This window comes from Monosiga brevicollis, genomic scaffold, assembly GCF_000002865.3.
Source record: "Monosiga brevicollis MX1 MONBRscaffold_2 genomic scaffold, whole genome shotgun sequence".
NCBI lineage: Eukaryota > Choanoflagellata > Craspedida > Salpingoecidae > Monosiga > Monosiga brevicollis.
Window position 1 is genome coordinate 1,485,195 of NW_001865039.1, and position 19,697 is coordinate 1,504,891.

The window sequence follows — 19,697 nt, forward strand, 5'->3', positions numbered from 1 at the left end:
TGAGCTCGGTTGGCTCAAAGACGGCGGCCAGCTCAAGCAACGTGCAGCAGAAAAAAAATTCAACGACTTGAAACGCGCGAGAGCTGTCGTTGTTAAGCACTTGCTACCACATGTCATATCCAATGCCGTAATTGTCAGATGAAAACAAATGTCGCAACTAAAATGTCATGTCAATTCACATGTCAAACGTTGACATGTTAAAAACAAAAAGGATTTGAGGTACGGCCAACAGCACCATGTATTCCCATCTGGTCACCCACGATAGTACTAGCATGGCCCAACATGGCTTAACTGCGGCGATCGGACGAGAGCCGGTGTATTCCATGTGGTATGACCGTTGGCGATGATTCCAGGGCATACATCTTTATTTGAAGACTCAATCGCTCCCAACTCTGAAAGGAGCACCTTGAACTGTCAAAAGAACTGCGTGACATATCTGCTCCATAGATCATGTCACGCATGGTCCGTGCGGTTGATGGCTGGTTCCGATCGTCGGTGCAGCAGGGCCGTGGTCGACACTTGACAAGGCAACCGTAGCTGGGGTGAATCAGACAGAGTGCTGTTCAGCTCGTGGGGTGCCCGAAGCTCTTGACTTATGCAGCTCGCGAGTGGCTACAGCTGTAGAAATGATACGGCTAACGTATTACAATGGCCAAGTTTCCCGAGTTTACAGTTTGCGTGGCAGAACGATCATGTCGCGCTCATCGTGCATTACGAGCTCGGCCTCGGCGATGTTGCTGCTGACGCTGTCGCCCGGGTGCTTGTGAACGCGCGCGCTTCTCGAGTGGCTCTCCTACACAATTGCCATGGGAGGTGCTGGCGTAAGCTCTTCCCGGCACAACCAGCGCCTCGAGCTGAGAGAAACGCCAGTATTACCCAGCAAACTCTCTTCTTCGATACTCAAAAAGTTGCGACTCAGGAGTGGGCCCACGCCTGGGTCGCTCTTGATGCTAGTATGCGAATCGGGGTTGGGAGAGTGAACGCGGTGGTCACGAGCTGCATTCGCGGGCAAACGGCACGCCTCGGGCCTGAAGAAACGCACCATGTTTCGCAGAGACGTCCATACCCCGTGCGAAAGTTATCCACGATTCGAAACAAACGATCGTGGTCGGCTCTGCAACGCTATCCGTCATTATACACAGAGGGTGCAAATGAGAGTTCCCACGACAGGGGCCGCGTTGATGCACAAGCTCAACCAACGAGAAGTTGAGTACGCTTTGGAACACTCACGCGGCAGAGAAGGTCCAGCATCTGTTGGCGATGCGGCCAAGGCGATGCCGCCAGCCGCCCACGCGGCCGTCGAGCCTAGCACAGTCGTGCTGTGAGTGTCGTCCTTCAAAGGCCCAAATCAGGCATGGCATTTGGAGCGTACGACAACATGGCCACGTTGGCGCAAACGCAGCAGGAACTCGTCTTCTGCCAGTGCTGCCAACGTTTTACAAGCTGTATCCAGCCCAGCGTCAACAGCGTGAGATCAGCTTTGCAACACATACTACACAGCCAGGTGCCGATGGAGAGGATGCAAGGACTCACTTTGAGCCAGATTAATCACTGTGGCAATGTTAGCAACGCGCAGGACATGCCGCCAAACATCTGGCGGCAGCTCCAGCTCCATCATACCCCATTGATTGAACTATCCCATCTGCTCCTCCAACGATCAGTCAGCCACATGCACCTTCAGATCAGCAAGTCTGTAAACGAACGCGATTGTGATTGCCAGGAACCACTGTACAACACCCAGAAGAAAAATTTTTTAAAAATGAAAAAAAATTGAATTTTAAATCAGATTCAACATCTGAAAAAAAAAACCGTTTTCAACCTTTTTCGCGAGTGTGTGTGAGAGTTTGCCGAGTGGCAGTTGGATTGACGGTATTCAAGCACACTGTCTTGGCTGGGGGCTTGGCCAACGACCACTGCTGCGGTCATCAGGCTGGTCTTCGAGAAGTGGTAGAGACCCTGAGGGTAGAGGCCTCACCCGTGCAGCAGGTGTTCGCCTATCTGCCGCCATGTTGAGAGCGCGGCTGCTCGAGCCGCGAATCAAGCCGCGAGGGGCTGAGGAACTAGCCCATTTACCCTTGGTACGCGCGTAATCCATGGCCTGACGCCATTCCGCTTCACCGTGTGCCCGTGTGAGCCTGCATGATGCCAGCCCCACAACACACCTCATGACACGCTTTGTTGGGGGTGGCCTCTAGGCGGAACCCAGCCAAGAGCAACATGTCCGAGTCGTCAGTCTGGAAGTGCGCACCTCTACTGGAGAATGCATGCCCATGCAGATTGAGATTCTCTTTGCTGGCCGCACTGTCACCCTCAGCAGCGGGCATGGGGCCCAGGGCGTCTTTCACAAGTCGTTCAATGGGCAAAGCCGCATCCTCGACGTGGCCGTAGTGCCTGATCTTGCCCAAACCGCCCGTTTGAACGTCTTCATCTTGGAACAGCGATTCCTAGATATCCATCTTGGCGCTGACAACTACCGCATCGCTTCGCCCTTGCCTCTGGGTGCAATCCATGCGCTTGGCGAGCGCTCCGTGCTGGCCATCACGCAGCTCCATGCGAGCCCAGCAGGGGGGCATCGGATGCGCTCCTCGCGCCTCTCACAGCGCCTCTCGCAATCCTTCCGCCGGACGGCAAGTTATGGTGCCAGCGCGTTGGGCGATCGAAGCATCCTTCAAGACCCTGATACCGGCTTGAGCGGCCCCATGCCCAGTCTGCTGATTTTGTGCGACCCGCTCGATGAGTTTGAACCTCTGTACTGGAAACCCGCGGCGACCCCCGAAGCCAATGCTACCTCGGACTCTGAGGGCACCCCCGCAACGACACCAAGCGCCCCACCGCTGCCCCCACTGGTGACGCAACGTTTTGTTGCCATCGTCAAGTGGAATCACCGACACCACGTGGTGACGTATGATGAAGCGACTCAGCGGCACACCCTGGCCACCATCTATGTGGCGCCAAGTGCCGCCATCCGCAATCTAACCGCCCCACAGGACGAGCCGCGCTGCTTCCTAACCGATGCCGTGGTGCTGGATATGCTCCCCGACTCGACGATTCCTGCCACCTCAGTGGAAGTTGTTCAATCACATGCTCAGTCATTGACTCTGGCCTTTGTTTTTAAGGCTCAGCAAAAGATTTTTCATCTCGAGTTTGGTTTGCCTCCCACTCTGCCAGTGCTCAAGGTTATGCTTCCTGGCACCAGCTTGGTGGCTCTGGACTGCTTTGCCACTGCCGTTCGCCTCCAGCTTGTCCTTAATCCCGACAACACACTCTCCCTGTACAGCGGCCATGCCCTTGTTGCCATGGTCAATTGCAGCAGTGCCGAGGGTTAGTGTCCGTACCCATCTTGCGATCTCATCAACCTCCTGCTGTCAACTCTTCCTTCGGATTTTTGTTTGTTGTTGTCCTGTTTTGAGCTTTTTGCTTCTCCTGGCATGTTGCATCCTTGTCTTACACAGTGCGGCGCATTTCCTAGGACGGCCACTGCGCGTGGGTCAGGTCCTACACGCTTGTCAAAACCAATTCTCAATCGTTCCTCTGGGCCAGGTAAAGTTGGGCATATAGCTACCGCCTATCTGCTCACAGTCTTTTTTCAGACTTTGATAGCCTCCCCCTGGAGCACCACCTCGCCCATCAAACTCCTCCCCGCCTCCGTCCCCTGCTTTTGTGCAGCGCTCCCGCCTGCGCTTTCAGGTGGCACTCGATGAACTTCCACATGATGCCAAAATTATTCTCGAAGCCATCTGGTGGAGCAATTGCGCACAAGCAGGCCATGCTCGAGAACCCGTGCGGGGCCCTGTCTCGGGAAATAGCGAGCCTCGCCCACAGTTTGAGTGCATTTCCTCTCAACAAGAAGCCTGGGTTCGATTGCTGCAGCAACTGCTAACCGTTGATACCACGTATGTGCGCATGGCCAATTGCGTTGAGTTCCACAGGATCGGACCGGACTGAGCCAATGTTCAAGATTCTAACCCCTGTGATTGCAAGGCCTTTTCTCATGACTTACCGTTACATGCCATTTGCTGCACGACTTTTGGGATCTTTCTGCCAGGTCGTGGTTAGAGTTTGTTGGGGCTTTATTGCGAGTAGCTCAAATCGAGTCCATGGACGGGAACTTCAGCGAGCCTGCCAGGTCGGCAGTTACCTTACTCTCCTCCACTGTCCTGGCATGCCTCAAAATCCGATATGGTTGGGCTCACAAGATACGACTGCACGGTTGCTCTGAATTGCCTGCCCACCACAGCCCATGGGCGCGCGTACTGCAGCATACAAAGGGCAGCGTGGAGAGTCTCGCTACTCTGCAGCTGTCGGGAGAGCCGAATGACTTTGCTTTTGACCTTTTGTGTCTTGTTTTACTCTGTGTGCAAGAACAAGCAATGCATACCCTGGCCTCTCCGACCAACCTAGCGCTTCTAGCTGCCCGGTACGGACCTCTTCTGGCTGTCCTCTTTTGTCTAAAAATGTAGTCAAGCCAGAGGAAGCAGCTGCCTCACATGCACACCCCCTGCCCCAAATTGGTCAGATTGGCGCAATGCTGTGGCCTGCCAGGTTTAGCACGTGACCTGCAGCTGAGGTTTCAATTACCTGCCCTTGGCCCTGTGCAGGTCGCAGCGGCCAAGCCGATACTCACAGAGGTACGATGCTTGTGGTTAAAACATGTCCATGCATTACTGGCAGCGGCGTGCCTTTTAACCCTCGCTTGTCGACACCACTTAGTTCCACAAATGCATGTTTGCGCCATTTTTCATCGATCGAGAATTTTTGAGCCCGCCCGTGACTGAGACATCTCGGCCGCGATCCCTTACCCTCCCATGTCATTGGCCTGTTCTGGCCGCTCTTGGAGACATTTTGGAGGTGATGCGCGCTACCCCTGATGGCCAACCTGACCCGGCTGCCTGCATCACCATTTGGACCACCCACGGCCTTGACCGTGCAACATTGGAACGACTTCCTTTTGGTAGGCATTCATCGAGAAGCGCCCGCCGCGCCTTCTCCGTGTACGTCGGGGTTGCTTGGTCGTCTCGCTCACTTGAGCCCCCCCTGTGACATGCGTAGCCATTCAATGCTTTCTTCGCGACGTCTTTGAGCGTGTTCAAGAGCCGTACCCAGCCACCTGGAAACTCGAAGCTTATCAGCTCATTGGCCGGTGCGGACCATGTGGAAGGCTGAATACGCTGTGGTTGACCTGTGGTGGCGTTTCTGCTATTCGTGGTTCTCTACGCTCACCTCTGTTCTCTTTGCTCTGCTTTTGAACACCGCATTGCCCCAGATTGGACTACCTAGCACAGAAGCAAGCGCTTCATGCCGGTGAGACGCTAAGCCGCCACAAATCCCCTTTCGCCGCTTTCAACAGCTGTCGGGTCTCATCCTGTCAACACTCCTATGTGCTTCCTGCAGACCCTGACTTTGACCCAGTAGTGGATATCAATACCCGTGAGTGGTCCCAAAAATAGCCCAGCAAAGCTCTTGCTCTGATTTTGGCCAAGCTGTTTTCGCATTCATGCATGCATTTGATGCTGCTTGGTTGGTTGGTTGGCACTCTGCTTTTCTATTTTCAAAGGACAAATTGTTCTGCACTCGGATAACGATGGCACCGAAGTTGATGGCCAAGTCACTGCCTTGCGCTTTCCTCTGGATCAGCGCGTTGTTGAGGTGAGATCGTTCCGCTACGCAAGTGCAATGCGCCTGCATCCACGGCGGTGCCGACTCTTTTTTTTTCTTTTTCTTTTTTTTTTTTTTTCTTGAAAATATTCCTGACATATATCCGCCTAAACCGTCACCAACGGGATCATAGATGCGACGCTGTTTGTGCTCGAGTGTCCCTGTAACCGTGGTAGTACCGAAGACGGCAGAGCTGTCTGACCATGAGCTCCAGGCAGAACAGGTCCGCAACCAACTTGCATCAAAACCCCAGTGCCATGCACCCCCGCCGAGCTTGTTTTGGAAACTCGGTTTCTGCCATCTCAATGCTGTTCATTCTTGCGAGCAGAAATCCATGTTGCAGATCATATCAATGCGCACGCAGGCTTTGCCTGTAGGGCGAGCCATGTTAACGTGCCGCACCCTGAATGCTGTGCCCACCCAGAAACTCAAGGTAAAGAAGTCCGTAGTATCAGCAACACCAGGATATTGCGTGCCAGTCCCTTTTTTCAGCCACTTGGCAGATGAAGTGCTCAGTATTGCTTGTTCTGCTCGCTTCTTGTTCTTTGGGTGTGAATGGTGTAGCACCCGCCGTTGAATCTATCGGGCAAGCTGCGACCAACAGGAACTGTTTCCTGTGTGTGGGATAGCATCAATGGCGGTGGGTTTGCCAGTGGATGAATGGCCTGAAGTACCAGGAATCGGCCCTGGGCAACTCGTGCCACCGCCTCACTTGTTCTTGTTTTGTCTTTTCGCTCTGCTTTGTTTTTGTGGTGGTGGTGCATTTTGCGTGGTTCGGCTGCGGGGGCATCGGATAACTTCTGCTACCACGTCTTGACAACACAGTGCCTGCGCTGCGATGGCCAAATTTTCACAATGGTGCGTGACGCTCAGTGTTAATCAATCTGCTCGCCCCCGGTTCTTTGGCGTGTATGCACTAAGAATTCATCTTCTTTTTGGTCCAACAGGTGTTGCCTTGGGCCTACGCGTGCCGGCTCGAGTGACAACTCAAAATGTTCGGACATATGAGCCTTTCCTGCCTCGTGGCAATGAAACGGACGAAGACACGTACGCTGGTTTCATCTATGGCCTTGCCTTGAATGGCTACTTGCGGCACCTGCGCACCCCAAGCCTGTATCATCTCCTCTCGAGTGGGCATGTTGCCACAATCGTGGCTCTTCTTCTTGGACTATCAGCCAGCCTCGTCGGCACCATGTCATCAAACGTTGCCAAGGCGCTGAGTATGTGGCATTTGATCAGCCTCGACCAGGGAATAAAACTACCGTTGAGCCCTCTCAGAAACCAAACTTACAGTTCTTGCTGGTTTTCGTTTGATCGTACCCATCCGAATGCCATTGTGTGTTTAGGTATTCACATCCCAGCTCTGATGCCGTCTTCCACGTCAGACGTGGCCGTCGATGGTGGGTATGAGAGGACCTGTTCAGTCCTTCTTTTCTGTTTATTTCTCTTCATCGTTTTTTCCTATGCCATGTCGGTGTAGGCGTGATCCAGTGTGCAGCCATCGTGGGTTTGGGCCTGCTTTACTGTGGCACAAAGCACCGACGTAGCATCGAGGTACTTATATCGCACCCAGATGAACCTCGTTTGGTTTTCTTTTATCTTGCCCTTCCAGCTAAGGCTTGAGGTTGTGGTGTTTGTTTTTTGTTGTTGTCTTACTTTTATTTATTTTTTTTTTTTTTTTAATTGGTTTGGGCATGTGGATGACCATCTCAATGACCTTGCATTCGCCACAGGTGCTTCTGAACGAATTTTCTCACCCAGCCCCGATGAGCGATGCGCACAACCTTGACCAGGGGGCATACGCCCTTTCTGTTGGCTTTGCATTGGGCTTGATGATTTTGGGCGAGGCACGTCAGATAAGCTTCTCTCGCGTTCTGCATCCTCCCATTTGTCTTAAAGTGCCATCTCCGCTCTTAACTCATCCCTTACCATACATTTGCTCGCACCCGACAGGGCGAGTCGGCCAAGCACATTCAAGACCTACGCATCCTCGACAAGCTTACCCTGTTTGTCCACGGGGGGCGCAAACGACGCAACATGCTCCGTGCTCACCGCGAGGTCGGTCGGCAGCAAGACTGCAGAAAAGGCGGTCAAATTGGCCCTAGGCCGACAAGACATTTGAGAGCTTCATCGTGGGCCGGGCTGCCACAAAAAAAAACCCTGCATAGCCTCGTTGTTGGAACATTTGAGCTTATCGGGTGGCCTCGGACCTGCCTTTTTCTTCCTGTAGGCACGGAATGAACAGTGGATGGAAGGCGAACAAACGAATACCGTTCACAATGGACCAGGTGCTTTGATGGCTTTGAGTCTAGCATTTTTCAACACCAACAACACCACAGTGGCAGACCTGATTCGCACACCACAGACAGAGGTATGGTGAAAGCTATGTGCCTTGTGCGTGCGCTGCGGACGTTCGGGCCCCTGTCTGACGACCTGGTACCTGATTGCTTACCCGCCTTGCCAGTTTTTGGTGAATCATACAACTCCCGAGCTGTTGATGCTTCGTGCCGTCGCATACTGGTTGATCATGTGGAACGACATTCAGCCGACTGAGGAGTGGCTTGTCTCATTGCTCAACCCCGAATTCCGCCACTTCAGTTTGACTCGGGTAAGTGCGCATTGATCGGCTGAGCAGGAGTTAGATCACGCCTCATAAGTACTTACCCCGCAATTTTATCCCGAGTAGAGCAACGCAGACCTGCCCGGTCATGGCACAGGCCGGGTCGCTGCTTTGCGCACGGCCTTTGCTTTTACCGTGGCTGGGTGCAGCTTTGCTTTGGGCCTCAAGTGCGTTTTCTTCAACCCGACTCGCATTGTTTATGGCCGGACGCTACCTTTCCCGCCCGCCCGCGCATACATGTATAAATGAGTGTCCGGCTTGAAGCGTGGCGCCTCTCATCCACAGTGACTGGGACAGGTTTGCTGGAAGCCGCAATGCAGTAGCTCGTGGCTTGCTGCTCCGCGTTGCGAGCTGGTTGACGACTGAATTACATGCGGACGTGCGGCAAGACGTTGGCATATCATCAGTATTGCTCTGCCGATCACCCGTGCTGAGCGCATTGGGCATGGTCATGTCAGGCAGTGGTGACATTGATACCTTGCGACTACTGCGAACCCTTCACGCCGAAACTTCTGCAGATGTATGGAACTCGTCCCCCGCCCCCTTGGATGTGGCATGACGCGGGGGCAAGAGCCTGTTTTCATGTTTTAAGTCCTCAATATTACGGTGCTCGTTCGGGTGCTTTCCGTTTAGATGTCTTACGGCTATCACATGTCCATTGCTACTGCCATTGGCATGCTGGGGCTGGGCGGCGGTACTTGTGTCTTTGACACGGATGCTGTTTCAATCGCATGTCTTCTCATGGCCTTTTACCCCATCTGGCCCTCCACACCAACCTCAAATGCCCAGCACCTGCAGGTTTGTCCCTGGCCGATCCCTCGCTTGCTCACTGCAGGGGAACTTAAATTCTTCACGCATGTCGTGTGCACGGCACCGGCAGGCCATGCGCCACCTGCACATGCTAGCCGTACGCCGCCGCGTGTTGATGGCATTTGACGTTGAAAACCAACGTCAAGAGCACGTCCCCCTGAAGCTGCTCATCAAGCGTGGAAAGGATCAGGAAGAGGTGAATGCAATGTCGCGATGAACCTGAGTGCTGGCACTCTGTGATGAGCAAAACCTGTTCTGACGAGCCCCATGCTTTGTGCCGACAGACATTGGAAGGACTAACGCCGCTGCTGTTGCCTGAGGACATCAAGCGCGTGTTGTCCGTGGATGTACTTGGTCAGCGTTTCGAAGGGCCCCAACTCCGCCCAAAGTAAGTTATGGCCTTTGGCCCCCTCGTGGTGAGGACATTGATTCGGCTTTGACATCTGACCGGTGTGCCCCCTCGACGCAGAGAGGTCAAATGGCATCGGCGCTCGCTAAATGCGTCGGGCACCATTTATGTGGTCCCAAAATCAGCAGCTGTGCCGTATCGCCGCCATCGCAAAGTCAGTCAGAAGTTCAAAAAGTGTACGCGTGTGAGCTTGCTCAATAATCGCTCCCACCATGTTGCTGACTGACGAGCCTCCTTGAAACTGCTGTTAGATACTTGAAGCCCTACTGGAGCATGGACCTGTCGGAGCTTTGGACGCTGACCAAGCTCTTGCTCAGGTGAGTCATTCTACCAGACTCACCAAAAAGCACTGGCCCCGTCACGCCGACCTATGCTTTCTGGACCCCTGGCTCACTTGATGCGGAACGATACATTAACTAGACTCACCCAGCCGAGGCCGATGAGGCAATCCCAAAGCACAACGAGGCAAAATGTGCCGTCGTCGAGCATGTGCTCGCGCTGCTCGGTTGGTCTATCGCATTCAAGCAGTCAAGTACTGCTGGTGTGCCGGCATGTGCACTGCACTTTGCATTCCCTGAGTCGTGGTCACGTTCTGACTGCCTGTGCGACGTGCGCTGTTGCTTGGATTTCATTGCTCCGCCGCCCTTTAGATCGTGCGATGCAAGAAGGTGTAGCACGACCCGCAACTGAGCTGACACCATTGGTGGAAGCCGCCTCGATCATGAGTCGCAATCTGCCGGTGCGTATCTTCAAGGTTTGAGCTCATGAGATCGCTTAAAAAAACACTGTAAATTGCCAATCACGAACATTGGCTTCAATATTTGGTGTACATAGATGGATGCTTCAGACCGTGCAGCGCTGGTGCGCTTGCGCTTGCAGGCCCTGCGCTCGCGTTGGCTCGATCACTGGAGCCAAAATGCTAAGCATATTTTACAAGAAGGGGCGCAATGGCTGACCGCGCAATGGCCTGCCGCTCCTTCAACGCCGAGTGCCGACATGCGCCTGCTGGCTGCATTTTGCACGGGCTGTAGCCTGGGCATGGGCTTGCTAGCCAAGTTGCCGGCGGTCACCACAGATTCATCAGCTCCGACCACACTAGAGACGGCCTTGGGTCACTCGTTAACTTGGACCATCCTGTCGCAAGGCTTAACGCTGGACGTTGACCAGGCTGCGGCCTGTGCTTTAGTGCTCCTGGCTGGCAGGACTGTATGATGCGCGGTTCATGCACGTTTGTAGCAGGACTATCGCGAGGATAAGATTGTCACAGAGGGAAGTGAGGGCGACGGTTTAATCTTGTCTGCAATGAAGGTGGGTGAACCAAGACAATCGATGATTCAAGTACTTGGGTAAACAAACCTTCCAGGCGCTCAATATGCGTGGTCATGTCCTTAACGCGGGTCGAGAGGTTGCTCCAGATGATGCAGAGGAATAAGACTGTCAAAAGCTATTTTGGCAGAAACACAAGAAGGTGGGGTGGGTGTGAGGAGGAGTTGGGCTGGTCGGTCCGCAACAAGAGCATCGCGTATAATGAGAAGCCCCTACCAGAAATACGACGGCAATCTCCAACGAAAAGAAACGGGACACAAAGTCAGAAAGATCGAAGCCTTGACGCTCATGCACAGCAGTTTGTTCCACAGCGTCGGGCTCGGACTTGGGGGCACCGCGCCGACCGCTGGCCACATCTCGAAGAGCCTTGATATAAAGCTCGTATGTGGAGGTCATGCCCGTCTAGACAGAGAGTGGTCTGTCAGCGACGAGCCCAGGATGTGAGAGCGCACTCCGCGACACGAGGCTTGACTAATACCTTTGCGCTTCGCTGAATGACGCCCTTGATGACGACAGACTTGTAAAACTTCATGCCAGCCGAGACACTGATCTTAGTGGATCGACCCTCATCGACTTCTTGTAGGATGACCCGCACCAAGGTTGAAAAGCTGTTGCCTGCAGAGTGCGGCAAACAATGTGAGGGGAAAAAATGAGGCGGGGCGGCTGCGCTCGAAGGTAGGATTGAAGAAAACGTGCACATGATGCTTGCACTAACCGTAGGGCACCTCGGGTGTCTCGGTCTGAATGTCCACAACGTAGGCGCCTTTGGAGCGCACGACGTATTTCTGGTGCTCTACTGCATGGTTGGCCTTGACCAAAGCTGACTTGGGAATCAGGTACGAAAAGTCACGCGTCCATTCGTCCGTCCATTCAGTAAACTGCACTTCTGAGTAGCCCTTCTCCTTACAAAACGCCACAAGGGCCGGAGAGTCCTCCTCAAACATGAGCTATTTCGTTCGGAATACCAAGCATCACACGAGAGTGTCCACACAAGCCAACGCGCATGCATACAACAAGCGACACGGCAAGGAATCGTGAGCGCGTGCTTTCCAGCAGCAATCCATCAAGGAAAAAAAGCCTCGTGCAATGTGAGACAAAGTCTGAAACTTGCACCTTGTTGGTCCGATGGACGGTGTAAGGTAGCGTGGATTCTGCCAAGGGCCATTCCAACGGGGGCGGCAATTCTGAAGGTGTGGGTGTTTCGAGAACATCATTGTCAACCTCATCATCGGAGAAGTCAAGATCGCTATCTTCGTCCTCGTCAGGTGTAACGTTATCTGGGCCGCGCATTAACCACGCTTTCACTGACCCAACAAAATGTACAAGATATCACTGACATGAGAATACTGGCCAGCAGGCACAATGTCTATGGGTGATTCTTTGCTTACATCGTACACGGCAAATGGAGCCGTGAAGGGCAAGCTTGAGGTAGGGCGGTACGACGCGCATTTTCTTTTTCTCAATGTAGAGATCAAAGGGCAGCACGCGCTGATCGACCTCTTTTTGGTTATCCTCAACCACGGGAACGGCTGACAGTTGAATGGTCGTGTGACCAAGCGTGTACCGCAGCTACCAAGTCCAGAAATCCAGCAAGCTCAGGTAAGGGATGTGCAGTCTGACGCAGTGAAGCAGTACACATGGGTCGAGCGAGGTGTGGTGGGATTGTGATGGTGCCGTGTATTGACTCTCGCCGCATCCAAATGTTGATCAACAACGCAGAGTGACAAGCCCTTCGCACCCCAAGATGACTAATGATGCTGGCAGAGATGCGCACGGGCGTCAAGAGCGTTGAGTTGTGCACCTGCGAATATAGACACACAAGAAAACGGGAAGCTGATGAATGGGATGGGATGATGGCGCACAACTGTCCAGAAAAGGCTGCCAAAGACTGCGATGCTTTCCCCGTGGGTCGACATGGCTGGGACGAGCGCCTGTAGGGTGGTGTACAAACTTCGATGGTTGAGCGGAGCACAACGTTGTTCAGATCAAGATCTCGCGGTCCATTTGGCTCCAGATTCCATTTTTCAGTCCGCTGGCGTGTGCCCAGCACCTGTACGCAGGTTGGCATGGGCAGATGAAATGTGCTCTAAAGAGACTTGGAGCAGCATTTGTATCGAGGTGGGGGCGCTGGGACAGTAGACGTGCCTGTGTTTGAAAGTACATGGGGATGGCTCGATGCGAGTCCACCTCGGGCAGCTCAAACGCCTTGATCAGTTGAACAGCCAGCCTATCGACGCACGGATGAGTTATGCCAGAGTCTGTTCAGATACCAATCTGGCATGCTTTCTCAGAAAAAGCCAGTAGTTGAGCTGGCAGGTCAATATGCAGTGATAAGGCCTAGGACTAACGTGTAAGTCCCGGGAGCCAAGCTGCGGCCGGTAACTTGTTGTGCCAGTTCGGAGAGTTCTGCAATGCTGAATGCACTGCGACGACGAAAGCTAGCGCTGAGTCCATCCTCTGCCACAAGGTCGATCGGGAGGCACGTGCAGATTAGGACGTGGCGTCAACATGTTGGGATGAACCGCGGTGCTCTCTTTGGCAGGCACTGACCGGACAGCGGATCAGGAATTGAGGACGTGGTCATGCGCTCAATTTTGAGTGTGAGTTGCATGCTGCCTCGCACATGACTTTTGTCTGAGCGCTTCTGCAGCTCAAACCACTTGCGCTCCTGGGGTCGAAGTACTTGTGAGATTTGGATTAACCGGGGGCGCGCGGGCGGTCACTGCTGAATACAGACCTCCATGGTGGTTGGGAAAAGCACATCTTTAACTGGAATGGCAACCTATGACATGATATCGATTGCCATGTAGCGTGACGGGCACTTCCAACCCGAACCGCTGGAGCGCACCTCAGTCAACGCACCTGGCCCAGAAAGGCTTGCTTGCCAATATTTTGAATGGTGCCCGTCATCTGCGCAATTTTGACCATACGCAACACATTCCAGGGTGCAAAGTGGATGCGGGTGTTGTGGTGAGATAATGCTTGAGCCCGCTTGCACGCTCGATCTCTTCCCCTTGGTGTGGCAGGCTGAAGCAGCAGGTCAACAGACCTTGCCAAAGCGATACTCGTTGAAAACTTGCAGATGAATGATACGAGGGTCATCGTCTTTGGGGCGAAACCCGAGGGGGATTGTGAAGGTTTCGTTAAATATGGGATTGAGCTCACCGCGCTGGGTGTGAGTGCGCCCGAATTCGGCCGAGTCCAGCGCGACCTTGACATATGGGTCGCTCTTGGCATTGAGATCCTTGGCCAGGAGATGACTGCAACAGTGTATCGTCACGGAGAGCACATAATCGTCAAAGGTGTCATCCACGGTGAGATTGGGCAACGCCCCCAATTGATCAGCCTCCTCGTCAGCCGCAGCACCGCGGCCATGATCTGCCGAACTAGCACTGTGGCTTTTGCGCCGCAACAAACTCGACAGCATGACGACGGCACGCAGCACTAGGCTCGGCTTGTTTCCCACGAGTCCTGCAGGAAAGCACCCGGCACCCCGCTCGCCACTCAAATCACCCGCCCCGGCCACACACAAAAACGCAGGCGACGCGCTTCGAGCAAGCGTTGAGTGCCCAATATCCCACCAACGCTCACCCGGATCGGTGTAGCGTCCGGTGTGACCACGAGCCCCAAGATTGATGAGAGGTCGTCCAAAGTCCAAAATGAAACAACATCCTTCTTCGTGTGTGTGTGTGTTGTTCTCTCTCTCTCATCTCATCTCTCGTCTCTCTCATCTCTCTCTCACCTCATCTCATCTCTCTCTCTCTCTCTCTCTCTCTCTCTCTCTCTCATCTCTCTCTCTCTCTCTCTCTCATCTCTCTCATCTCCTCTCTCTCTCTCTCTCTCTCTCTCTCTCTCTCTCTCTCTCTCATCTCTCTCTCTCTCTCTCTCTCTCTCTCTCTCTCTCTTTTGTCAAAAGCAGTGCAGCCAAGAGGCCTCCACAAACGGTCGACTGGGTCCGAGGAGGTCTGTGGGCCTTCTTGGCTCTCAGTAGTGCCTTGCAGGCTGAGAGCCGGTGGGTCGTGACAGGTGCTGGACTGAAATGGCTGCTGTGCGTCTATCTCGCGGGCTGCGGGCAGCTGCAAACTCGTTGTCAGGTGTTAGTTGGCCCGTGGAAGATGGACGAAGGGTGGCCGCCGTCATCGGCGGCGGTATCGTCGGCACAGCTGTGGCACGCCAGCTTCAGCTGAAGCGGCCCGACTGGCGGGTTGTGCTGCTTGAAAAGGTAGGAGCTCAAGAATCAGACTGTTTGGTGTAAACTGGAGCAACATGACGAGCAAACTGTCTGGCCGCCGCAGCCCTCAGGCCTCCCGATATTCTTGCGCGGGCTCTTGGTGCTTAGAACGAAGCTTTGGCCGACGAGCAAACGGGCCATAATAGCGGCGTCATCCACTCGGGTGTCTATTATACGCCCGGCTCCCTCAAAGCGCGCTTGTGTTTGCGTGGCAACGAGCTGCTCTACGATTTTTGCGCACAACAGAACATTCCAGTCACCCGCTGTGGGAAACTGATTGTGGCCACCCACGAGGCTGAGCTGCCTCGACTACAGGCGCTCCTGGAGCGTGGCCAAGCCAATGGCGTGCCGGGCTTGGAACTTCTTGAAGGATCGTCTGCCGTCCAGGCACACGAGCCGCACTGTGCCGGCATCGCCGCCATCCATTGCCCGAGCACGGGTATTGTGGACTATCGTCAAGTCACTCAGGCGCTTTGTGATGACCTGGTGGCCCGAGGCGGTCATGTCTACATGGGATCTCGGGTTGAGCGTATTGACAGCAAGGAAAATGAAGGAGTGCAATTATATGTGGCCGGTGTCTCTACCCCTCTACACGCCGACTATGCCATCGGATGTGCCGGCGTATACAGTGATCGCCTGGCTCGAGTCACCCGTGTGGACGGCACCTCCTCACCCGACGGCACCTGGCATCATCTTGCCCGACCTCCCCCCTTGCCAGACATTGTTCCTATTCGTGGCGAGTATTTGGTCCTGCGTGAGGTGTGTGTATGTGTTGGGGTCGATACTCAAACGGACCTCTGAATCTGTTCGCTTATGCCATGTGCTCAAGCGAGTTCTTTGCGTGCGTCTTTGTAGAACAAGCGTCACCTCGTGCGCGGAAACATTTACCCTGTACCTGACCCAACGCTGCCATTTCTGGGCGTCCACTTTACCCCACGCATGGATGGTTCCTTGTGGTTGGGTCCAAACGCTGTTCCCGCCCTGGCCCGCCAAGGCTACTCGTGGCGAGACATCTCTTGGTGAGCCACGATGCCGATCAAGATATCTCACTCCTTCTTGGCCTGATTGCATGAGCACTCTCACGTTTCAATGCTTTGTGTGTTATGATCTTGCTCTCTCGCTCCTTTTGAACCGCGTCCATCGCGCGTTCAATCCAATCGCGCGTTCAATCCATTTGTGTGCAGGCCAGATTTGTGGGACATGGTCGCATCTCGGGGCTACTGGCGATTGGCATGGCGACACCGCTGGTTCGGGCTCGATGAAATTCGACGCTCCCTCGATTTACGCGCCCAGGTTGGCACGAGTGCATGCGCGCCTCGCATAAATGGTCTCAGTCTGAAGAGACTCATTGGCGTGGTCTTCACACATTGTTAGGTGCGGTACTTGCAGCGCTATATCCCTGATATCCAAGTCGATGATGTGCAGCAAGGCCCGGCTGGTGTGCGAGCACAGGCTCTTGACAAAGCTGGTCAACTGGTTGAGGACTTTGTGCTGGAAACCGTGGGTCCAAGTACGTACGCTCGTGTGGTTGCATTCGCCTTGAAGAGCGCCCAGGGTATTTTCGTTGTGGTTGTGTTCACAGAGTCTCACGCGGGACTGGTGCGAATGCAGACACGCTGCACGTAATCAATGCACCCTCCCCGGCGGCCACCTCTTCTTTGGCCATCGCCGAATATGTAGTGACAGAAGCCGCCGGCCGTCTTCATTGGGATCCGTAACTGTCTATGATTATTGTCACGGCAGCAATTGAGCTTGGCTGCCTGTTGCGCTATTGACCTGGTTCGCTCGATGGTGCCCGCCCGCGCCACTCCTGGTTGTTGGCATCCTGCTCTGTTCATAGTGTGGGTGGTGCGTCTCGCATGCAGGCAGAAAAGAACTTATCATGGTAGTCGCTGGCAAGAGTCAACTTTTAAAGGCCAACATCCATGCCCTGAGTTGTCTGAGCTGCTCCTTGACGACTCTGCGACTAGAAGACACTCCACCGTGGCCTTGGAAGGCTAAAAATTGATCATTCTGTTCGAGCAAAAGGTTGAAATTTGTTTTGCGCGAAATCCAACACAGCCAGAAGGGGGTTTTTTTCCTTTTGATGTGTCGATACCAGGATGTATAAATATAACACGAGTTTTCTTTGGATGAAACAAAAACCACCTATCACGGCGTAAAGCAGGTGCCGCAGCGATGCTTGTTCTCCCACAAGGAGGCGCGTAGTGTGATGCTGGATCAGGGCAAAGGTACATTTGGTCTTTGATTTGAAACCTTTTTTCGTTTCATGAATTCCTAAAGGGTTTTCCCTTGATTTTCGATGAATTTAAGCTTTGTTTTTGTTTTGGCTCAAACTCAGACTCAATGGTTGATTTTACAACACGGTGAGTGGAGGCCAGGGAGTTTACGCTGGCGCTCACCTGTGAGACACGAGGAACATTTCTGGTTTGATTTTTGAAGACTCAGATACGCGCGGTGACTCGTGTTTCAGGCATCAGGACGGAACACGCGTCGACGCCACTAAAAATGTGTGTGGGCGAGGTCCAAAAACAGCAAAGAACAACGCGAGATGATTGCTTTTTCAACTCTTAGAAGGCCCGTTCCTCGTCAGTTTACAGTCAAGAGCTCGTTCGAGCGCTGTTCGCATCGCTGCATAACATCCCACATGTGATGGCTGACGGCTACAATAGTGCGGCATTCCTCAGGGTCAAACTGGAACATTTCTCGCGTGGCTGTCAGAATCATTTCCTGCATCCCGACAAATGGTTGAAAAGGTTGGAAAAATGAGGCAAAATGGAGCTCAAATCAAACTCGCTCCGCTGAAGCGTGCACAGTCGCTGCACGGCACGAAGAACAAAATGACGAGGCATTGTCGCTGGCACAAACCTTAAACTTGATCAGCATGGGTTGAAGTGTGGTCACCTGGTGACAACCCAGAAGACCACATGCTAAAACCGGACTGACGTGCTGAACAATTTCATAAAATCTATGCGGGTCGCATCGAACAACAACTGCTTGAGAAAGCCCGCATCGAACACCGCTCAAGAGCATCATGACAAAAAAAAATGGCAGGATGGGTGGTGCAGTGTGAGCCCGACATACGAACCGTGTCATCAAGCCTTCTGGAATGCAGGTACTGCGGCGAGCCGTCAATACCGACCAAATGGCCGTACACAGTGTCTGCGTACAACATGGTCCAAGAATTAAAAAAAAAAAAAAAAGGTAGCGCTTGAATCCCGTATGATAACCACCTTGTGAAACAAGCCAAACGCGTTCAAATGAACAACACACCTTCTCTTTCACAGCGCGAGGCACCCAGCTGTTGCTCATGACGGATGTGACAGATGAGGGCAGCTCCTGCATGCCAGAATACCAAACCCCGAGTTTAGAGTGCGCACCACACCAGACATGAGAATGAAGAATGAAAAACAAAACAACAACAACAACAAAAAAACAACAACGCCACAGTAATATATCTCGGGTGTGGCTGTGCGTACGTCCAAGCCTTCAAAGGCTTCGAGTAGAACATAGTCGATGATGCAGTCAAAAAGCGAAATTTCAGCACAGCCACGGCTGAGTAGTTCGTCAAATACAGCTGCAAGAGCGCCGGGACGTGATGTGTGAGCTAGAATCCCCAAGGAACATTTTTGGACAGTTGGCCGAGAAAGCAAAGCCAAAGATGCTGAGGAAGCAGGTCGTACTGTCGGCATCTGCATGCTCAACAAAGTGCATGGTGCTGTTCCAGGCTTGATCAAAGGCGGCCACATCGGCGTTGGCCACAGCAAGTACGCGAGACAGCATACTGCGGCCGACCTCCGCTAGCCAGCGTCGCTTTGCCTCCTCCTGCATCAGGCACGTAGAGCCGAGACGGATACAGTGGAGGCGGGCTAGAAAATCCTTCTTGCTGACGCAGCCCGTGACGCGTGTGCGGTCGTTGCTGTATTTGACACCGTTCGACTCCACCAAGGTGCTGGCCAGCTCATAAACCGACATGGAGACGGTACCAGAATTTAGCGCGCTTGGCTCGATATGTGGCAGCTCAGGACTGCCAGCGTCTTCGTCAACGGCAAGCGTTGTTGTGTCAGGTGTGTGATGATGCGCCGGCTCAGAAAGGGCGTGGCGGTCAGCAGCAGAAAGAAACGAATCCTCGGATGCGGCCTGACTACGAGCATCAAAATCAGGTCGAGCACCGGGAGTTGAGGCTGCATCGACATCGGAAATCCATTTGGTAACTCGATCGTGAGTGCCCGAGGCAGCAGGAGATTCCGAGCCTGCAGCTTCTGCGGCATCGTATAGGCGCGCCAAGACGCGGCGTAGATGGCGCACTTTGAGGGGAGCACCCGAGCCTGCGATGGGATAGGACAGCTAGGATGAGTGGTGACAAGGGGTGACGAGCATGGGCACGACGCTCATGATCAACGAGGTGATATCGATGAAGGTTCAAGAGGGATAAAATGAACAACACAGAAAACATTTGAAGCGATGCCACAGCGAGGAGCTAGCGGAGTCGTCAAATTGGTTCGGTCTACGTACGAATGGCGGCTTGCAGTTCGCCCTCAAGTTTGACACAGAGAGCTTCGATTGCAGAGACGTGAGCAGGGCTGATGGCGGACGTGACTGGGGTCTCATCCTCATTTTCCAACAAAAGTGGAAGGGATAGAGGC

General features: G+C 53.6%; 4 protein-coding genes across 4 annotated transcripts; 2 read left to right on the forward strand and 2 right to left on the reverse strand.

The window, feature by feature from the left end:
- Positions 1-2,006: 2,006 nt before the first annotated feature.
- Positions 2,007-10,254, forward strand: MONBRDRAFT_22150 (uncharacterized protein; the record flags this gene model as incomplete). Its single annotated transcript, XM_001742173.1, has 25 exons — positions 2,007-2,078; positions 2,196-3,321; positions 3,470-3,540; positions 4,260-4,417; positions 4,517-4,628; positions 4,956-4,991; positions 5,050-5,140; positions 5,392-5,427; positions 5,555-5,646; positions 5,789-5,878; positions 5,984-6,088; positions 6,220-6,295; positions 6,603-6,875; positions 7,002-7,055; positions 7,136-7,209; positions 7,609-7,713; positions 7,886-8,026; positions 8,120-8,263; positions 8,909-9,073; positions 9,156-9,281; positions 9,370-9,473; positions 9,555-9,648; positions 9,746-9,811; positions 9,915-9,999; positions 10,145-10,254. The coding sequence occupies 25 exons, from the start codon at positions 2,007-2,009 to the stop codon at positions 10,252-10,254; spliced, it is 3,606 nt and encodes a 1,201-aa protein (XP_001742225.1).
- An 83-nt stretch (positions 10,255-10,337) lies between these two features.
- Positions 10,338-14,247, reverse strand: MONBRDRAFT_5034 (uncharacterized protein; the record flags this gene model as incomplete). The annotated part of the gene is made up of 8 exons (XM_001742619.1): positions 10,338-10,399; positions 10,851-10,938; positions 11,037-11,222; positions 11,299-11,435; positions 11,536-11,722; positions 11,934-12,124; positions 12,209-12,389; positions 13,870-14,247. The coding sequence occupies 8 exons, from the start codon at positions 14,245-14,247 to the stop codon at positions 10,338-10,340; spliced, it is 1,410 nt and encodes a 469-aa protein (XP_001742671.1).
- A 612-nt stretch (positions 14,248-14,859) lies between these two features.
- On the forward strand, positions 14,860-16,769 carry MONBRDRAFT_14006 (uncharacterized protein; the record flags this gene model as incomplete). Its single annotated transcript, XM_001742174.1, has 6 exons — positions 14,860-15,042; positions 15,160-15,810; positions 15,907-16,070; positions 16,236-16,344; positions 16,426-16,561; positions 16,663-16,769. The coding sequence occupies 6 exons, from the start codon at positions 14,860-14,862 to the stop codon at positions 16,767-16,769; spliced, it is 1,350 nt and encodes a 449-aa protein (XP_001742226.1).
- A 928-nt stretch (positions 16,770-17,697) lies between these two features.
- On the reverse strand, positions 17,698-19,398 carry MONBRDRAFT_35524 (uncharacterized protein; the record flags this gene model as incomplete). Its single annotated transcript, XM_001742620.1, has 6 exons — positions 18,735-19,398; positions 18,531-18,628; positions 18,325-18,390; positions 18,140-18,213; positions 17,920-18,019; positions 17,698-17,781 (listed from the first exon to the last, which is right to left on the reverse strand). Coding segments are annotated over exons 1-6 (714 nt in total), but the record flags the coding sequence as incomplete, so codon positions are not given.
- Positions 19,399-19,697: the final 299 nt, after the last annotated feature.